The following is a 13,173-nucleotide window of genomic DNA, read 5'->3' as shown; positions in this document are numbered from 1 at the left end:
GGAGGATGAGTCCTGAGCCAGGGTTATTATGTGTAAATGAGAGGTGCATGTGGGTGGGGCCCACATATAAATGTGTGTGTGTGTGTTTGCGCGTGCTCAGCCATGTCCACCTCTGTGTGCGTGTGTGTCTGTGTGTGTGTCTGTGTTTGCATGTGCTCAGCCATGTCCAACTCTTTAGAGTCCCGTGGACTGTAACCCATCAGGCTCCACTGACCATGGAATTTTCCAGGCAAGAATACTGGAGTGGGTTGCCATTTCCTCTTCCTGACTCAGGGATTGAACCCGCATCTCTTGTGTCTCCTACACTGGCAGGCGGATTCTTTACCACTGACACCACCCAGGAAGCCGCATATAAATAAGTATGCATGCTTGTATGCTAAGTCGTTTCAGTCATGTCTGACTCATACCCACTGATTATTAGCCAGTGCAGAGAAAAGCTAAAGTAATTCCACGATTTCTGTGTCACACAAACACATTAAAGAACAACTTTCAAACTCTAAAATAACATCTTTTGTTATCAAAATTAAATGATTTACCTAAAAAACACGGGCTGATCACTAAACAACGCTTCTTCAGGAGAGAAGTCCTTCTCTTCTTCCCCATTAACCGCTTGCACTGAATTGGCACTGCCATTTGGGGAAGGCTGCTTTGGCCCAGGGAAAGAAAGAACTAGATTTGGCTCTTTTGAGGTGCTTAAATGCCTTGGCAAACTGCAGGTGACATCAGCCCCAGGAGACTTTTTAACTGAAAAGGTAATGTGCACATTTGGAAAATTAGGTATGCTTCTTTAGAGCAACTTAAACCAGTCTACAATTAACCTGTTTTACAGTATTTCGTTTAATAAATATAACTACTGCTACAGATAAATCTTTCACAGTAGCCCCCTCTCCATCTTTAGTTTCACTTTCCAACTACGGTCCAAAACTATGAAATGGAAAATGTCAGAAATAAACAACTTCTGAGTTTTCAATCGCACACCACTGAGCAGCATGATGAAATCTTGCACCATTTCTCTGCCCCACCAGAAGGTGAATCAGCCCTCTGTCCAGCATATCCCGCCCCTGAGTCACTGGGTGGACGTCTCAGTTATCAGGTCGGTGCTTATGGTAAGTAACCCTTATCTTATTAATAATGACCCCAAAGTGCAAGAACAATGATGCTGGCAATTCCAATACACCGAAGAAAAACCACAATATATAAAGTGAAAAGATGAAAGTTCTTAATAAGGAAAAAAAAAACATATGTTCATCTTGCTAAGATCTACAGTAAGAACAAATTTGTAAAACTGTGATGAAGGAAAAAGGAATTCATGCCCATTTTGCTGTCGTGCCTCAAACTACAAAGGTTATAGCTACAGTGCATAGTAAGTGTTTAGCTAAGATGGAAAAGGTATTAAATTTGTACAAGATATTTTGAAAGAAAGAGACCATAGTCACCTAACTTTTATTATAGTATACTGTTACAATTGTTCTTATTAGTTATTATTGTTAGTCTCTTCCTGTGCCTAATTTATAAATTTAACTTTGTCATAGGCTAGTATGTAAAGAAAAAACTTCGTACATTTAGGGCTCGGTACCATCTGCAGTTTCAGGCACCCACTGGGGGTCTTGGAACGTACCTCCTGAGGATAAGGGGGAACTACAGTACTTTTACATAAACTGCATATGCGCAACTAAAGAAAAATAACCATGGAACACATTTATATAAATGAGAGAAAAGATCTGAAAGTACATTCTCAAAAAGGTCTCGTAACAATCGAAATCAATCCAAGTACACATTATAGACTGTTTCAGATTCTACAGATTTAATACCTTCTGGATCTGGAGTCATGAGCAGCTCTACTTCTGCAGAAAGACTTGTGAAGAAATCCTTCAAGAAGAACAAGGCATCCTAAAATTGAGAGATGTAATTATAACTAAAAGGGTTTAAAAAGGTGCAGCTATTTTTAAAACTGTGAAAGGAAGTAATGTGAAGTCTCACATTTCACTCATTGTTCATATACAGCTATAATTTATCCAGTGCCTATGCTGTGCCCGGCACTGTGCCTATTCTCAGTTCCTTTCTCTCTCACACTCTTCCTTAATTCTCACAACTCTGAGAACATTAATTTATAGATATGGAAATTAATGTACAGATGAGTTAGAAATTAAATGCTATTTCTAAATCAAAGAACATTTTAGTTTTCATAGAAATATACCAGTCTCTTTCTTATTTAGCATTGGGTCTCTGAATTGGTAGCAGTAGTATTACTAACAATAATAATAGCAGCTAGCAAGTACTCAATACTTAGACATGACTTAAAAGTTCTTAATGTCTTATTTCTGCTTTTACCACAGGTTATATTGCCTGAGTACATTTTCTTCACTGGACATGATATTCAAAATAAAAACTAAAAGTAAATAAAATCACCCACTCAGTGTGGTCTCTTCTGAAACTGGACTGGTCTTGATGTTGTATATGCAAGCCATATTTGCCCATTATTAGCAGCTTCATAGCAACTGACAAATCCATTTTGGAGAATATGAAAATTAAATACCTGAGCCTGTTCTTTCTTATTCTTCTTTCCATTAAAAACAATCTTAAATTAATTTAAAACATTAAAACTGCACCAAAACACAATGTGAAAGTGAATTACAAGGTCACAATATGCCATAGCGCACTGAAAGCCTGAGTGGCATTCCAAAGGGTCTGACCTACTACTGATCACACTTGTCAGAGGTATCAATGATGGATGTTAAAAAGGTACTTTTTAGGTAATGCTGCACACGAGAAACTGAGGGCTAGATGGAAGAACAAGCTTCAGTAGTATTAGAATATTCTGGTTCTGCAGTCGGGGAGTAAGTTGATGAATTGTTCATTATATTATTACTCTTTACACATATGTATTTATGTAGATATTTGTATATTATTTATATTTTATATATTTATTATAAATCGCTATATATGTGGTACATGTGCATGTTAAGTCACTTCAGTCATGTCCGACTCTTTGCAATCTTATGGACTATAGGCTTCTAGGCTCCTCTGTCCGAGGGATTCTCCAGGCAAGAACACTAGCGGGCTGCCACACCCTCCTCCAGGGGTCTTCCCAAGGCGGGGATGGAATCTGCATCTCTTACGTCTCCTGCCTTGGCAGACAGTTGTTTACCACTAGCACCACCAGGGAAGCCCAGATATGATATATACATCTATCAAATGTTACATGTTAATAGTATATAAAATGCTATTCTTTTGCCACCAGATGGCAATATTTTAATACTATAAATGTTTTGCCTCTATGACTGCCTTCAAAAAAAAGAGAAAAGGACGACTAACAAGGCAGTGGTTTTTACACATTTTTACTACAAACAACAGAAAAAGAGATATTAACCATCAGCTTTAAAAATGTTCTCCAAATGGCTGATTTTGGTGTCTATGCTGAACTCTGTTGTTGTTCAGTCGCTCAGTCGTGTCTGACTCTGCAACCCCATAGAATGCATGCAGCACGCCAGCTTCCCTGCCCTTTACCATCTCCTCGAGCTTGCTCAAACTCATGTCCACTGAGTCAGTGAGGCCATCCAACCATCTCATCCTCTGTCGCCCTCTTCTCCTGCCCTCAATCTTTCCTACAACTCAGTAAGACAAACAACCTAACTTTGAAACTAGAAAAATACAGACACTTCAAAAAAGATGTACAAATGTTGAAAAAGCTCATGAGATGATGCTCAGCACCATCAGTCATCAGGGAAATCAAATTAAAATGGCAATGAACACCAAATAAGATAGCCAAAATTAATAAGACAACACCAAGTTTGGTCAGAGCATGGAGCAGCTGCTGCTCTCATCTGCTGCTGCCGAGAACCTGCAATGGTACAACCATGGCAGCTTCTTACGACTGTAAACACACATTCACCCTATGACTAGACATCCTGTTTATAATTACCCAAGGAAACTGAAAAATATGTCCATTAAAAGACTTCAAATTTCATAACAGCTTTATCCATTAAGAGCCAAAAACAAGAAAACAATCCATTGTAAATTAGCAAGTAAATGAATAAACAAGTTGTTGTACCCATACAATGAAACACTGCTCAGGAATAAAAATGAATGGACTGCTGATACATGCTATAACACAGAAAAATCTCCTGGGCATAATGTTGAGAACAGGAACCCAGATACAATTCCATCTATAAGCTGTAGAACAAAAAAAGCTGCTCTACAGTGATGAAATGAGATCAGCGGTTGCTTTGGGATGGTGGACTGACCACAAAGGGACACAAGCGAATTTTGTAGAGTACAAAAATTGTTCTATATCTCAACCGGTGCAGTAGTTACTCGTGTATATATTTGTCAAACTCAAACTGTATACCTAAAAATCTCTGCCTATTATTATATACAAATTATACCTCAGTACAATCATTTTTTTAAATTTAAAAAGTATGGTTTATTTATACTAAATTTGAACTATAAAACAGTTATTTCTAGCTTTAAGGTCCTATGATAAAGGCTACTATCAGTGAGACATGACTTAACGTTTAAAAGAAATACTTGCAATGTCATACTCAGGCGATGCTGAAAAAATCACAAACATGCGAACTGGTGCTGCTACATGCTCACCATTTCCAGCCTCAGCTGGGCCCTTGTCCTACCCCATGGCCTCGCGTCTCATCTCATAACCTGCATTAGGCCCTCAATGCCTTTACAAATATTCAGTTTTACATTCCTTAGGACCAGCTTGAGTGTTACCTCCAGAAAGCCTTTCCTGATCACCCCTCATCTTCCAAACTCCCAGCCCAGGCTAAAAGCCCTCTTTCAGTGGGACTTATCTTTATGCCTATCTTCATCACAGGGTGTTAAAGTCCTCTGTTTTTTTGGCAGTCTCTCCATTACACAGAGATCTCTGAGGAAGAGATGTTTCTTCATCTATGTATTCCCAGCATCCTAGTTCAGACCTGGGACAATCACTCAGCAAATGATTTGGAATTAATACAATTCACTGGAAAAGACCCTGATCCTCGGAAACATTGACGGCAGGAGGAGAAGGGGACGACAGAGGATGAGATGGTTGGATGGCATCACCAACTTGATGAACATGAGTTTGAGCAAGCTCCGGGAGTTGGTGATGGACAGGGAAGCCTGGCGTGCTACAGTCCATGGGGTCACAAAGAGTTGGACATGACTGAGCAACTGAACTGAACTGATGTCTTCCCTACACAGATTTCCAGGCAGTTCAATACTAAAATGATCACTAGACTAAGAAAGTCAGGAAATCCGGCCCCTTCAGATTTTGGATCTCAAGCATCCTACTTACACAACCTCCATCATCTCCTTACCTCCCATCATGGAAATCACTCCATCTTAATGACCCCAGTGTCCTGCCTGTCCTACCGGTACTTTGAGCTTTGAGCAATGCAGCTTTTTAAAAACATGAGCAAACAACATGTTGCTCTGATCCAGTGCAGTTTAGCCATAACATTTATTTCCCTGATTTTTTTCTGCTAAGATTAATATTTCTCCATTTTAAAATCATACTGTTTTATAGTTCTACAGAAGAAATTAACATTCAATATTAAAGAAAAGGCTTATTAGAGAAAATTGGGCTTGCTAAGGCTGGTAAAGTCATGCCATAAAGATAAATCTTGCTCAAATTCTTGCTCACACTGGTGATTTTTCACAGATTGAATTTCATAAATACTGCACCATAGTCCTACTAGGCCAATATGGATAAATTAAAATACAGACTTCAAAAGATTCTTATCATAATGAGAAAACATAAATCTAAGTACACACTGGCAAGTCTGACCCAGCTCAGAAGCTACACATAGTAATGTAAAATTGTGCTACACGTCTGTGCTTCACAATACATTTTCTCTGAGCTAGGCCTATAGTTTGTTTACAGTATAAACATCATTTAAGATTATTTCTGATATATCTGCTACTTACTTAAATAGTGAATCAACAATATTTAATCAATATTATTGAGCAAACAAATACTACTACCCAACATATACGCTGCTTCTAAACCCGAGCTCACACCAATATATATGATACAACAGGAAGGCTTCATTATTTCAAAGTGAAAGTGAAAGTGAAGTCGCTCAGTCATGTCCAACTCTTTGCGACCCCATGGACTGTAGCCTACCAGGGTCCTTCCTCCATGGGATTCTCCAGGCAAGAGTACTGGAGTGGGTTGCCATTTCCTCCTCCAGGGGATCTTCCCAACCCAGGGATCGAACCCGGGTCTCCTGCATTCCAGGCAGACGCTTTAACCTCTGAGCCACCAGGGAAGCCCCCTATTTCAAAAGCAGATTATTATAAAAACTCCATTTATTTTATACAGTTGTTATATGCTTCAGTTAATGATGGTAACAGTTAACACTTGTGATCTTTAACACTGTGTGCAAGGCACCAAGGTAAGTGTTTTACAGATGCTAGTCTCATTTAATCCTCATGTTTTAAAAAATGCTACATGTACTATGTTTTCCATTTTATCAGTGAAGAAATTGAGGCTTAGAGAGTTAGTTACTTACCCAAAACCACACAATTAGTAAAAGAGAACTGAGATGTGAGCCCAGATCTGACCGCAAACCCATGCTTTCACCACTACTCTGCAAAGCATCCCATCTTCAGAAGCCTTGAACAGAGCTTGTAAAGGAGACACCAACTATGCTTTAGACTGCTCTCTGCGTGAGTGCAAAACCCAGAACTGTTTGATGGGGTGCTTGCTAGAATACAGGAAAATGAATTCCTTTATTTCCATAAATCTGTTTCATTTGTGACCTGTTTAAGTGCCAATCTACTAATTTGTCATTTTGCCCAGGAGTTCCTTTACAGGTGCTGTGATTACAGCCCCCTATACCTTTCAATAATATATATCAGGGAGTCCTTCCATCTCCTGAAAACACCTGTGTATCTGCATCAGGTATATGTGTGTAAAGATCAGAGAACATAAGAGACAGGTATTAAGTGCTCTGTCATGTAGACAGCAAGTAGGAGACAGAAGGATAACATCTAATAATGTTTACTCACAGTTCAGATTTCAAACACCTAATGAATTTGTCCTGTCTTTTACCAGCAGAAGTCTGTTTTAATTATGCAAACTCCATACACTTTAAATAATAAACAACATTATAATTCTAATAAATTAAATTTCTCACTCTGAACACAGGATATCTATTTAATCATACCTCCATGCAATTATGTTTGCAGTACAAACCTGGTCAATATTGAGGCGAAGTGGCATTAGTGATACTCTTAGGCAGCACTCCTGTGGGGACCTGCCAGACTCTGGACGCACGTGTAATGCTTTAATTGTCAACTGCAAGACAAGAAAGAGAAACACATTTTTCTCCAACGACATTATGACCTTGTTTTTATTTAAAAAGAGCGAGAGAAAAAAAAAAATCTAGTCCCTATATTAGAACAGAAAGTTGGTTCACCCTCTTTCCTTAGAATCCGGAATCTAACTTTTTTTTGGTCAGATACTCTTTTAAGAATCTGATGAAAGATATGGATTCTTTTTAGAGGGAAAAAAAAAAAGCAAATGATAATGTCGTACTTGCAGTCTCAAAGGAATCTGCTAAGCCCCTGAATCGAAATCCACAGACCCATGCTCCAAAGGTAACCTCCATAATGTTTTCTTCTCAAAGTCCTGAGCTGAGAATTTCTATGCTACTAAAATGGTCGAAGTCAGAAATCTTGAGCACTGCTAACAATTCTGTGTCAGTATCGTGTGTGTGTGTGTGTGTGTGTGTGACCATGCTGTGTGGCTTGTGGGGTCCTAGTTCCCTAACCAGGTTATCACACCTGGGCCCTTGGCAATCAAAGTGCAGAGTCCAAACTATTGGACCAAAAGAGAATTCCTTGTGTAAGTGTTTTGTGTAGATCACAATGGACTTCTGGTTTTCCTCAGGTAATTTGTTACAACAGAGTTTCTGTTTCATTTTTTGGTCTTCTGGCTGTGAGGCATGTGGGATCTTAGCACTATGACCAGGGATCAAACACACACCCCCTGTTGGAAGGCAAAGTCTTAACCACTGGGCCACCAGGGAAGTCCCAAAATAATTTTTTAAAAATAAAACTTTAAGCAGCATATTTAAAAGGGATTTTAATAGTAAAATGAAAATCTCATAATTTTCCCCAATCTAAATCTTCTGCAGTTATAATAGGTATAATTTATATATATTTTAGATATAATAGAAATATTTTTCCTAAACAAATGTAACAACAAAATATATTAAGTTTTAAATCTTACCATGTTGGAATGAGCTTTCCGAGGCATTTCTTTACTGCAATACAGGTACAAAAATTTATTCATTTGTGATGTTGCCAGACGATCTCGAATTTCAAGATCCTGCACGATGAACACCTGCCGTGACACCGGGTGCTCCACAAGGCTAGACTCGCATTCTGGTTTGCAGGGCGGGTAGACCTCGTGCTGAAACTTCACCTTCACAGACGAGAGAGAATACAGAACCAGCTCTACACTCTATTTAAAACAGATTTTCTCTTTAAAATGTAAAATATCACATTTTCATTAAATTCTCAGCTTCTGATTCCGCTTTCAGAGAACAGTGTAACACTCCTACATTTGTTCACATATTTACTTATTAATCCATTTGTACTGGACCATACAAGGATAAGCCTGACTGACATTTCCTGTCTGACCTTGGTAAAATCCTCATCCTTTTCAAGCAAAACCTTCAATAGGATTAAGTCATAAAATTATCATCTTGTGTCCCTACTGAAACTGCTTGGAGGCAACGTTCACATTCCAGAAGGGGGCAAGGATACCATTAAGTATATGAAGCTGTCACCACTACCATGGTAAGCACCCTAACATATGACACCTATCAGAACCCCAGACAAGCTGACAGAAGTAAATGCATCAGGGTCACTGGCAGCCTGGCCCCACTTGTCTCTAGATGTTCACACAGGACCTGACCTGTGTGCTTATTCCACCGCAGGCCTCCCCAGAGACATTCCAAGGCGGTGGTTCCCCAAGTGTGCTCCTGGGTAAAGCAGTATCAGAATCACCTGGGAACTTGGTGAAAATGCAAATTCATGGGCTCTACTGCAGCCCTACTGAGCCAGAAACTCTGGACCCAGCGACCTGTGTTTTACTAAGTCCTCAAGGGGATTCTGGTGCTTGTTCAACTCTGAGACACTGCTCTAGGGGGTAGCCTGGAAAAACAAAAACTCTAAATCTTTTCAGAATATCTGAAAAAGAGTAAGAGGTAAGATTTATACAAGTCTGCTGTACTTTTCCACTTAGCCTCCAAGATCATATAGGGGAGGGGGCAGGATAGAACCAAAGAACCCTCACTAATGCTACTACTTCAGTGGATTTTTCCTTTTAAAATGCCACCTTACCTTGCTTAACTGTATTTCCATTAAAAAGTCATGGTTTCTTCCTTTTCCCCCACATACCATATTATGTCCATGTCTTGTAGGTGTGTGAGAAGGTGAGCTATGGGGACTACTATAAATGAAAAAATAAAATCTTTTATTAAAAGAATAGTCAAAGGAAGGCAACGAATGATATCAGGAAAAATAACAAGATGAAAAGAGAAAACAAGATTACAGACCTATCAAAACACTGCCACAAACTGTATTTATACATTAAAACCACATCTTTTATACCTGGGAGGCACTGAGAGCTAAATTTTATTACTGTCATCATAGCAATCATCTATTTGCTAAATATTTAAAACTACAGAAAAACCTAACTATGATGTTGGTGTTCATATCACAAGACAGACGTAAAAGAAATGAGACCTCCTTATAAGTTCCTATTACTTCAGAAACCTCTGAGAATCAGAAGACAAGTCCGAGAAATTCCAATTAATACAGAAAAGAATTACAGTAAAGTGTCAAGTTTTTTCAAAAGCACTTTTAAATAGAAAAAGTCCTCACAATGTTGTGTCCAAGGTTCCCGCTACATGAAGCCTTTTCTGACCCTCCTCACCCCAATGAGAACGCTTGCCCCCAGTCTCCACCTAGTCTCTCTGTCTAGTTTTCTTTCAGAACTAAAGGATAATGCACTCACTTTTAATAGGTACTTCAGAGGCATTGACTCTGTGCTTGGTACCCTGCCGGGTGCTGGATGCTAGAGAACCAGGGGCACACGAGGCCCCTAACTCCTGACAGACCCTTCACTTCACTGCCCTTGTTTGCTCATGTAACTGTTTCTCCCTTTTGAACACAGAAAGGCTCTGGGTCATACTTATTAATAAATCTTGAAAGAGCAAATCCTATGTATTTTTTATGAAAAGGATATATTGGCCTGCCAAATAGATGTATGTAGAAATTAACTTACATGTAACTTTTAGCTGGAGAAGTAGGAGGGGCTGTTCCAAAATCTTTTCCTCCATAAAGATGCCAAACAAGAGAGACTTCTTTAACCAGGTACCGAACGACAGGAACGGGAAAGTGTAACGGGGCTTTGCTAGTATCTGTCTTCTTAACAGGCAGACTAAAATAATTCTCTTTTATCACAATTGCATCATCAACCATTATTTTTACAACTGGTTCTTCTTCCTTCTCCTAAGACAAAGGAACAGTTAATACATACTCTCTTATCTAAGTAGAAACCATTGAGTACCATTCACATCTCAAGGGAACGTCTTGATTCTGCATTCTTTTGAATAATTTCCTTATATAAAGGGGACACTAAATACTGACAATAACTGTCACATAATACACTTTGCTTCATTCACTACAAAACGAATTCGCTCTTCTATGTGAATCATTTCTAAGAATTTTTTATAGTCTACAATTTGGCTTTTACTACTTGTTTGATAATAAAAAGGTATAGAGTCGATGCTTAACCATTTTGTTTAGTGAACTGTGGATTCATTAAATCCAGACTATGCTTTTTAAATGTGAGCATGACAATAAAGCGGAAATTACATATATTAGTCAACCATCAGCCTCACACAAACCACGTCTTATCTTTCCCAATTCTTGTGTTAACACCTCTGTATAGAACTCTTCTGCCATTTCATTTCATTACCCTGAAGAGGTACTTCAGGGCGCAAACTACATACTTCCTCTGTAGTTCAATAAACCACACAGGAGATTTTACAAATAGCATTCTTCCGAGTCCCTCACAGATGTGTCATAGAAAGGGTAAAGTATAACAAACATTTACAAAGCATCAGTAGTAAATTACAAAAGGAAGTAATTCTGAATTGTGAAGAGTTAACAAAATCTAAAGAATCTTTTTCATGTGTCCTTTGGTCACTTCTATTTATAACATTATTTCAAGACTTTTAATTTTGTTATCTATTTACTACCTGAACAGTTGCTCTTGGTGCAAAAAGAATGCAAAAGTCGTCATTTTCCGTGGGCACGCCTGTCACTGCATCACTAATCAGGTGGTGGGTGAATGAGGCGTAAGTGGGGCCAGGCTCCTGGGACACGTTTCCACTCTCATCAGGAAACAGGAAGAGGTCTGAACAACATGGTTCCTGAACTTGAGATTTTTCATCAGAAACACCTAGGGGATAAGATTACAACAGTCAATTTTGACAAATTTCGGAACATCAATAATAACAATATTTATTAAACACTTTAGTCATGTGTCAGTTATGCATTATGTTAGAGCTCTCACCCACAGTATCTCATTGATTTCTTACAATAATCTTCTGACTTCTAATAAAAAGACTAATAATAAGTTTGAAGTTTCAAACGATGGACTCATAAAGTTACAGACATCTCCTCAAAGTTATTCAGTGTCAGAGAAGTTCAGGAATTCGGCAGCAGATATAGCCAGAATTCCGTACTGAATTATGCCCTGTAGGTGGCGTTCTGGAAGAAACTCTCCTTGGACGATACAGCGAAGGGGAGGGAAATAGTTGCACCTAGTATTGCCTCTCCTACAACTACGGGAAACCTCTACTTGGGGTCTGGGGATGGTGGGGTTGGAGCAGTTCCTGAGCATGTCTTCAGCCAGGGAATGATTCCGAGCAATAAAAAGACTCCCTGGGGCACTGGATACACAAACAGGACACAGATCAGCTATCTCAATATAAAGACAAAAAGTTGCATGTGTGCAAAATCTGTATGTAGGAAATTTCCTGGTGGTCCAGTGGTTAGCAAGTGGACTTGCTTCCAGTGCAGGGGGTACAGGTTGGGGAACTAGGATCCCGCATGCTGCAGAGGTGCAGCCAAAAAATAAAATTAAAAAAATAAATCTGTATGTGAACACTTATTTTTATACATTTATATCACCTATTAGACTCATTAATTCTTTCCCCATTCACTCATTCAAACCAAATCCTATTATATGGACTAAGATGAATATGGTGACATCTTAGCCTCACAAGGCTCACAAACTACACTTTAAATTCTTCTGTGGCAGCATGTTGAACCCATTCACCCTTGTAAGTGCCCAGCACCCAGTACAGAATCTTGGATAATGAAGCTGCTCAATAAATATTCATTAACTGTTCTTTCCAGCATAAGTAAGTTAGCTGCAAACATTTATTACAAATAATGCCTAGTACATAGGGAGCTAAAAATTCCCATTTGCTTCCTCAGCTCTGATTTATTCTAAATTAGAATGAAAGCAACATTGAATGTGAGACTTTTATCATATCATGAAACAATTTTTTAAAATTAAGATTTCACAACATGTAGAAATAAGAATGCTCATCTAAATAGAATAAAATGTTTTCTATATAAATACTTCAAAAATATTTAGACACGTCCACTTGGCTTTCAGAATTCTCTGTCTGGCACCTCCCAATTATCTAATGTTATTATCTAATTCTTCTCAATAAGAAAGGAACTTTTGCTACAGTATTAATAGCCTGAGTTACTACATCATTAAGGCTCACACATGCCTATCTGTGATTCTATTAGCATTAATGACCTTGCTAAAATTATCTTCTCTCTCCCTCTACACACCTAAGTCCTATCTACTTTTTCAAAGCCAACTCATCTCAGCTTTCACCAGTCTAAAGAGAGGATTCCAAATTTTTTCCAAACTGATTATAGAGTATATACTACCTTCTGGAGTGTTTTCTTCCATCATTTCTCAGTCATTCTAAACACTAGCATCAGTCTGGTTTAGCGCCAGTTTGTTTTACTAAACTATAAGCTACCAGAAAACATAAGCTTTATCTTGCAATTTATCTGTCTCCCCTATAAAAATCTGTTGTTGTTTTTGTTCAGTTGCTCAGTCACGTC

The 13,173-nt window shown here is 38.6% G+C and overlaps 1 protein-coding gene and 1 non-coding gene across 3 annotated transcripts in view; both read right to left on the bottom strand.

Annotated features, from left to right (window-relative positions):
* Positions 1 to 13,173, bottom strand: part of ATG2B (autophagy related 2B) — a 77,671-nt gene that overhangs the window by 13,205 nt on the left and 51,293 nt on the right. For both annotated transcript variants that reach the window (XM_040257084.1, XM_040257082.1), the window contains exons 30-36: positions 11,277 to 11,479; positions 10,298 to 10,524; positions 9,352 to 9,460; positions 8,234 to 8,428; positions 7,196 to 7,297; positions 1,812 to 1,890; positions 537 to 744 (exon numbers count right to left, since the gene is read on the bottom strand). In XM_040257084.1, coding sequence (XP_040113018.1) covers positions 537 to 744; positions 1,812 to 1,890; positions 7,196 to 7,297; positions 8,234 to 8,428; positions 9,352 to 9,460; positions 10,298 to 10,524; positions 11,277 to 11,479 — 1,123 coding nt within the window. The remainder of the gene's footprint in view (positions 1 to 536; positions 745 to 1,811; positions 1,891 to 7,195; positions 7,298 to 8,233; positions 8,429 to 9,351; positions 9,461 to 10,297; positions 10,525 to 11,276; positions 11,480 to 13,173) is intronic.
* Positions 6,195 to 6,266, bottom strand: TRNAS-GGA. Its single transcript has one exon. It is a non-coding gene; the product is annotated as a tRNA-Ser (tRNA).

This window comes from Oryx dammah, unplaced genomic scaffold, assembly GCF_014754425.2.
Source record: "Oryx dammah isolate SB20612 unplaced genomic scaffold, SCBI_Odam_1.1 HiC_scaffold_16, whole genome shotgun sequence".
NCBI classification, from domain to species: Eukaryota; Metazoa; Chordata; class Mammalia; order Artiodactyla; family Bovidae; genus Oryx; species Oryx dammah.
Note: the sequence above shows the minus strand (reverse complement) of the source record. Positions and strands in the feature narration are given on the sequence as shown.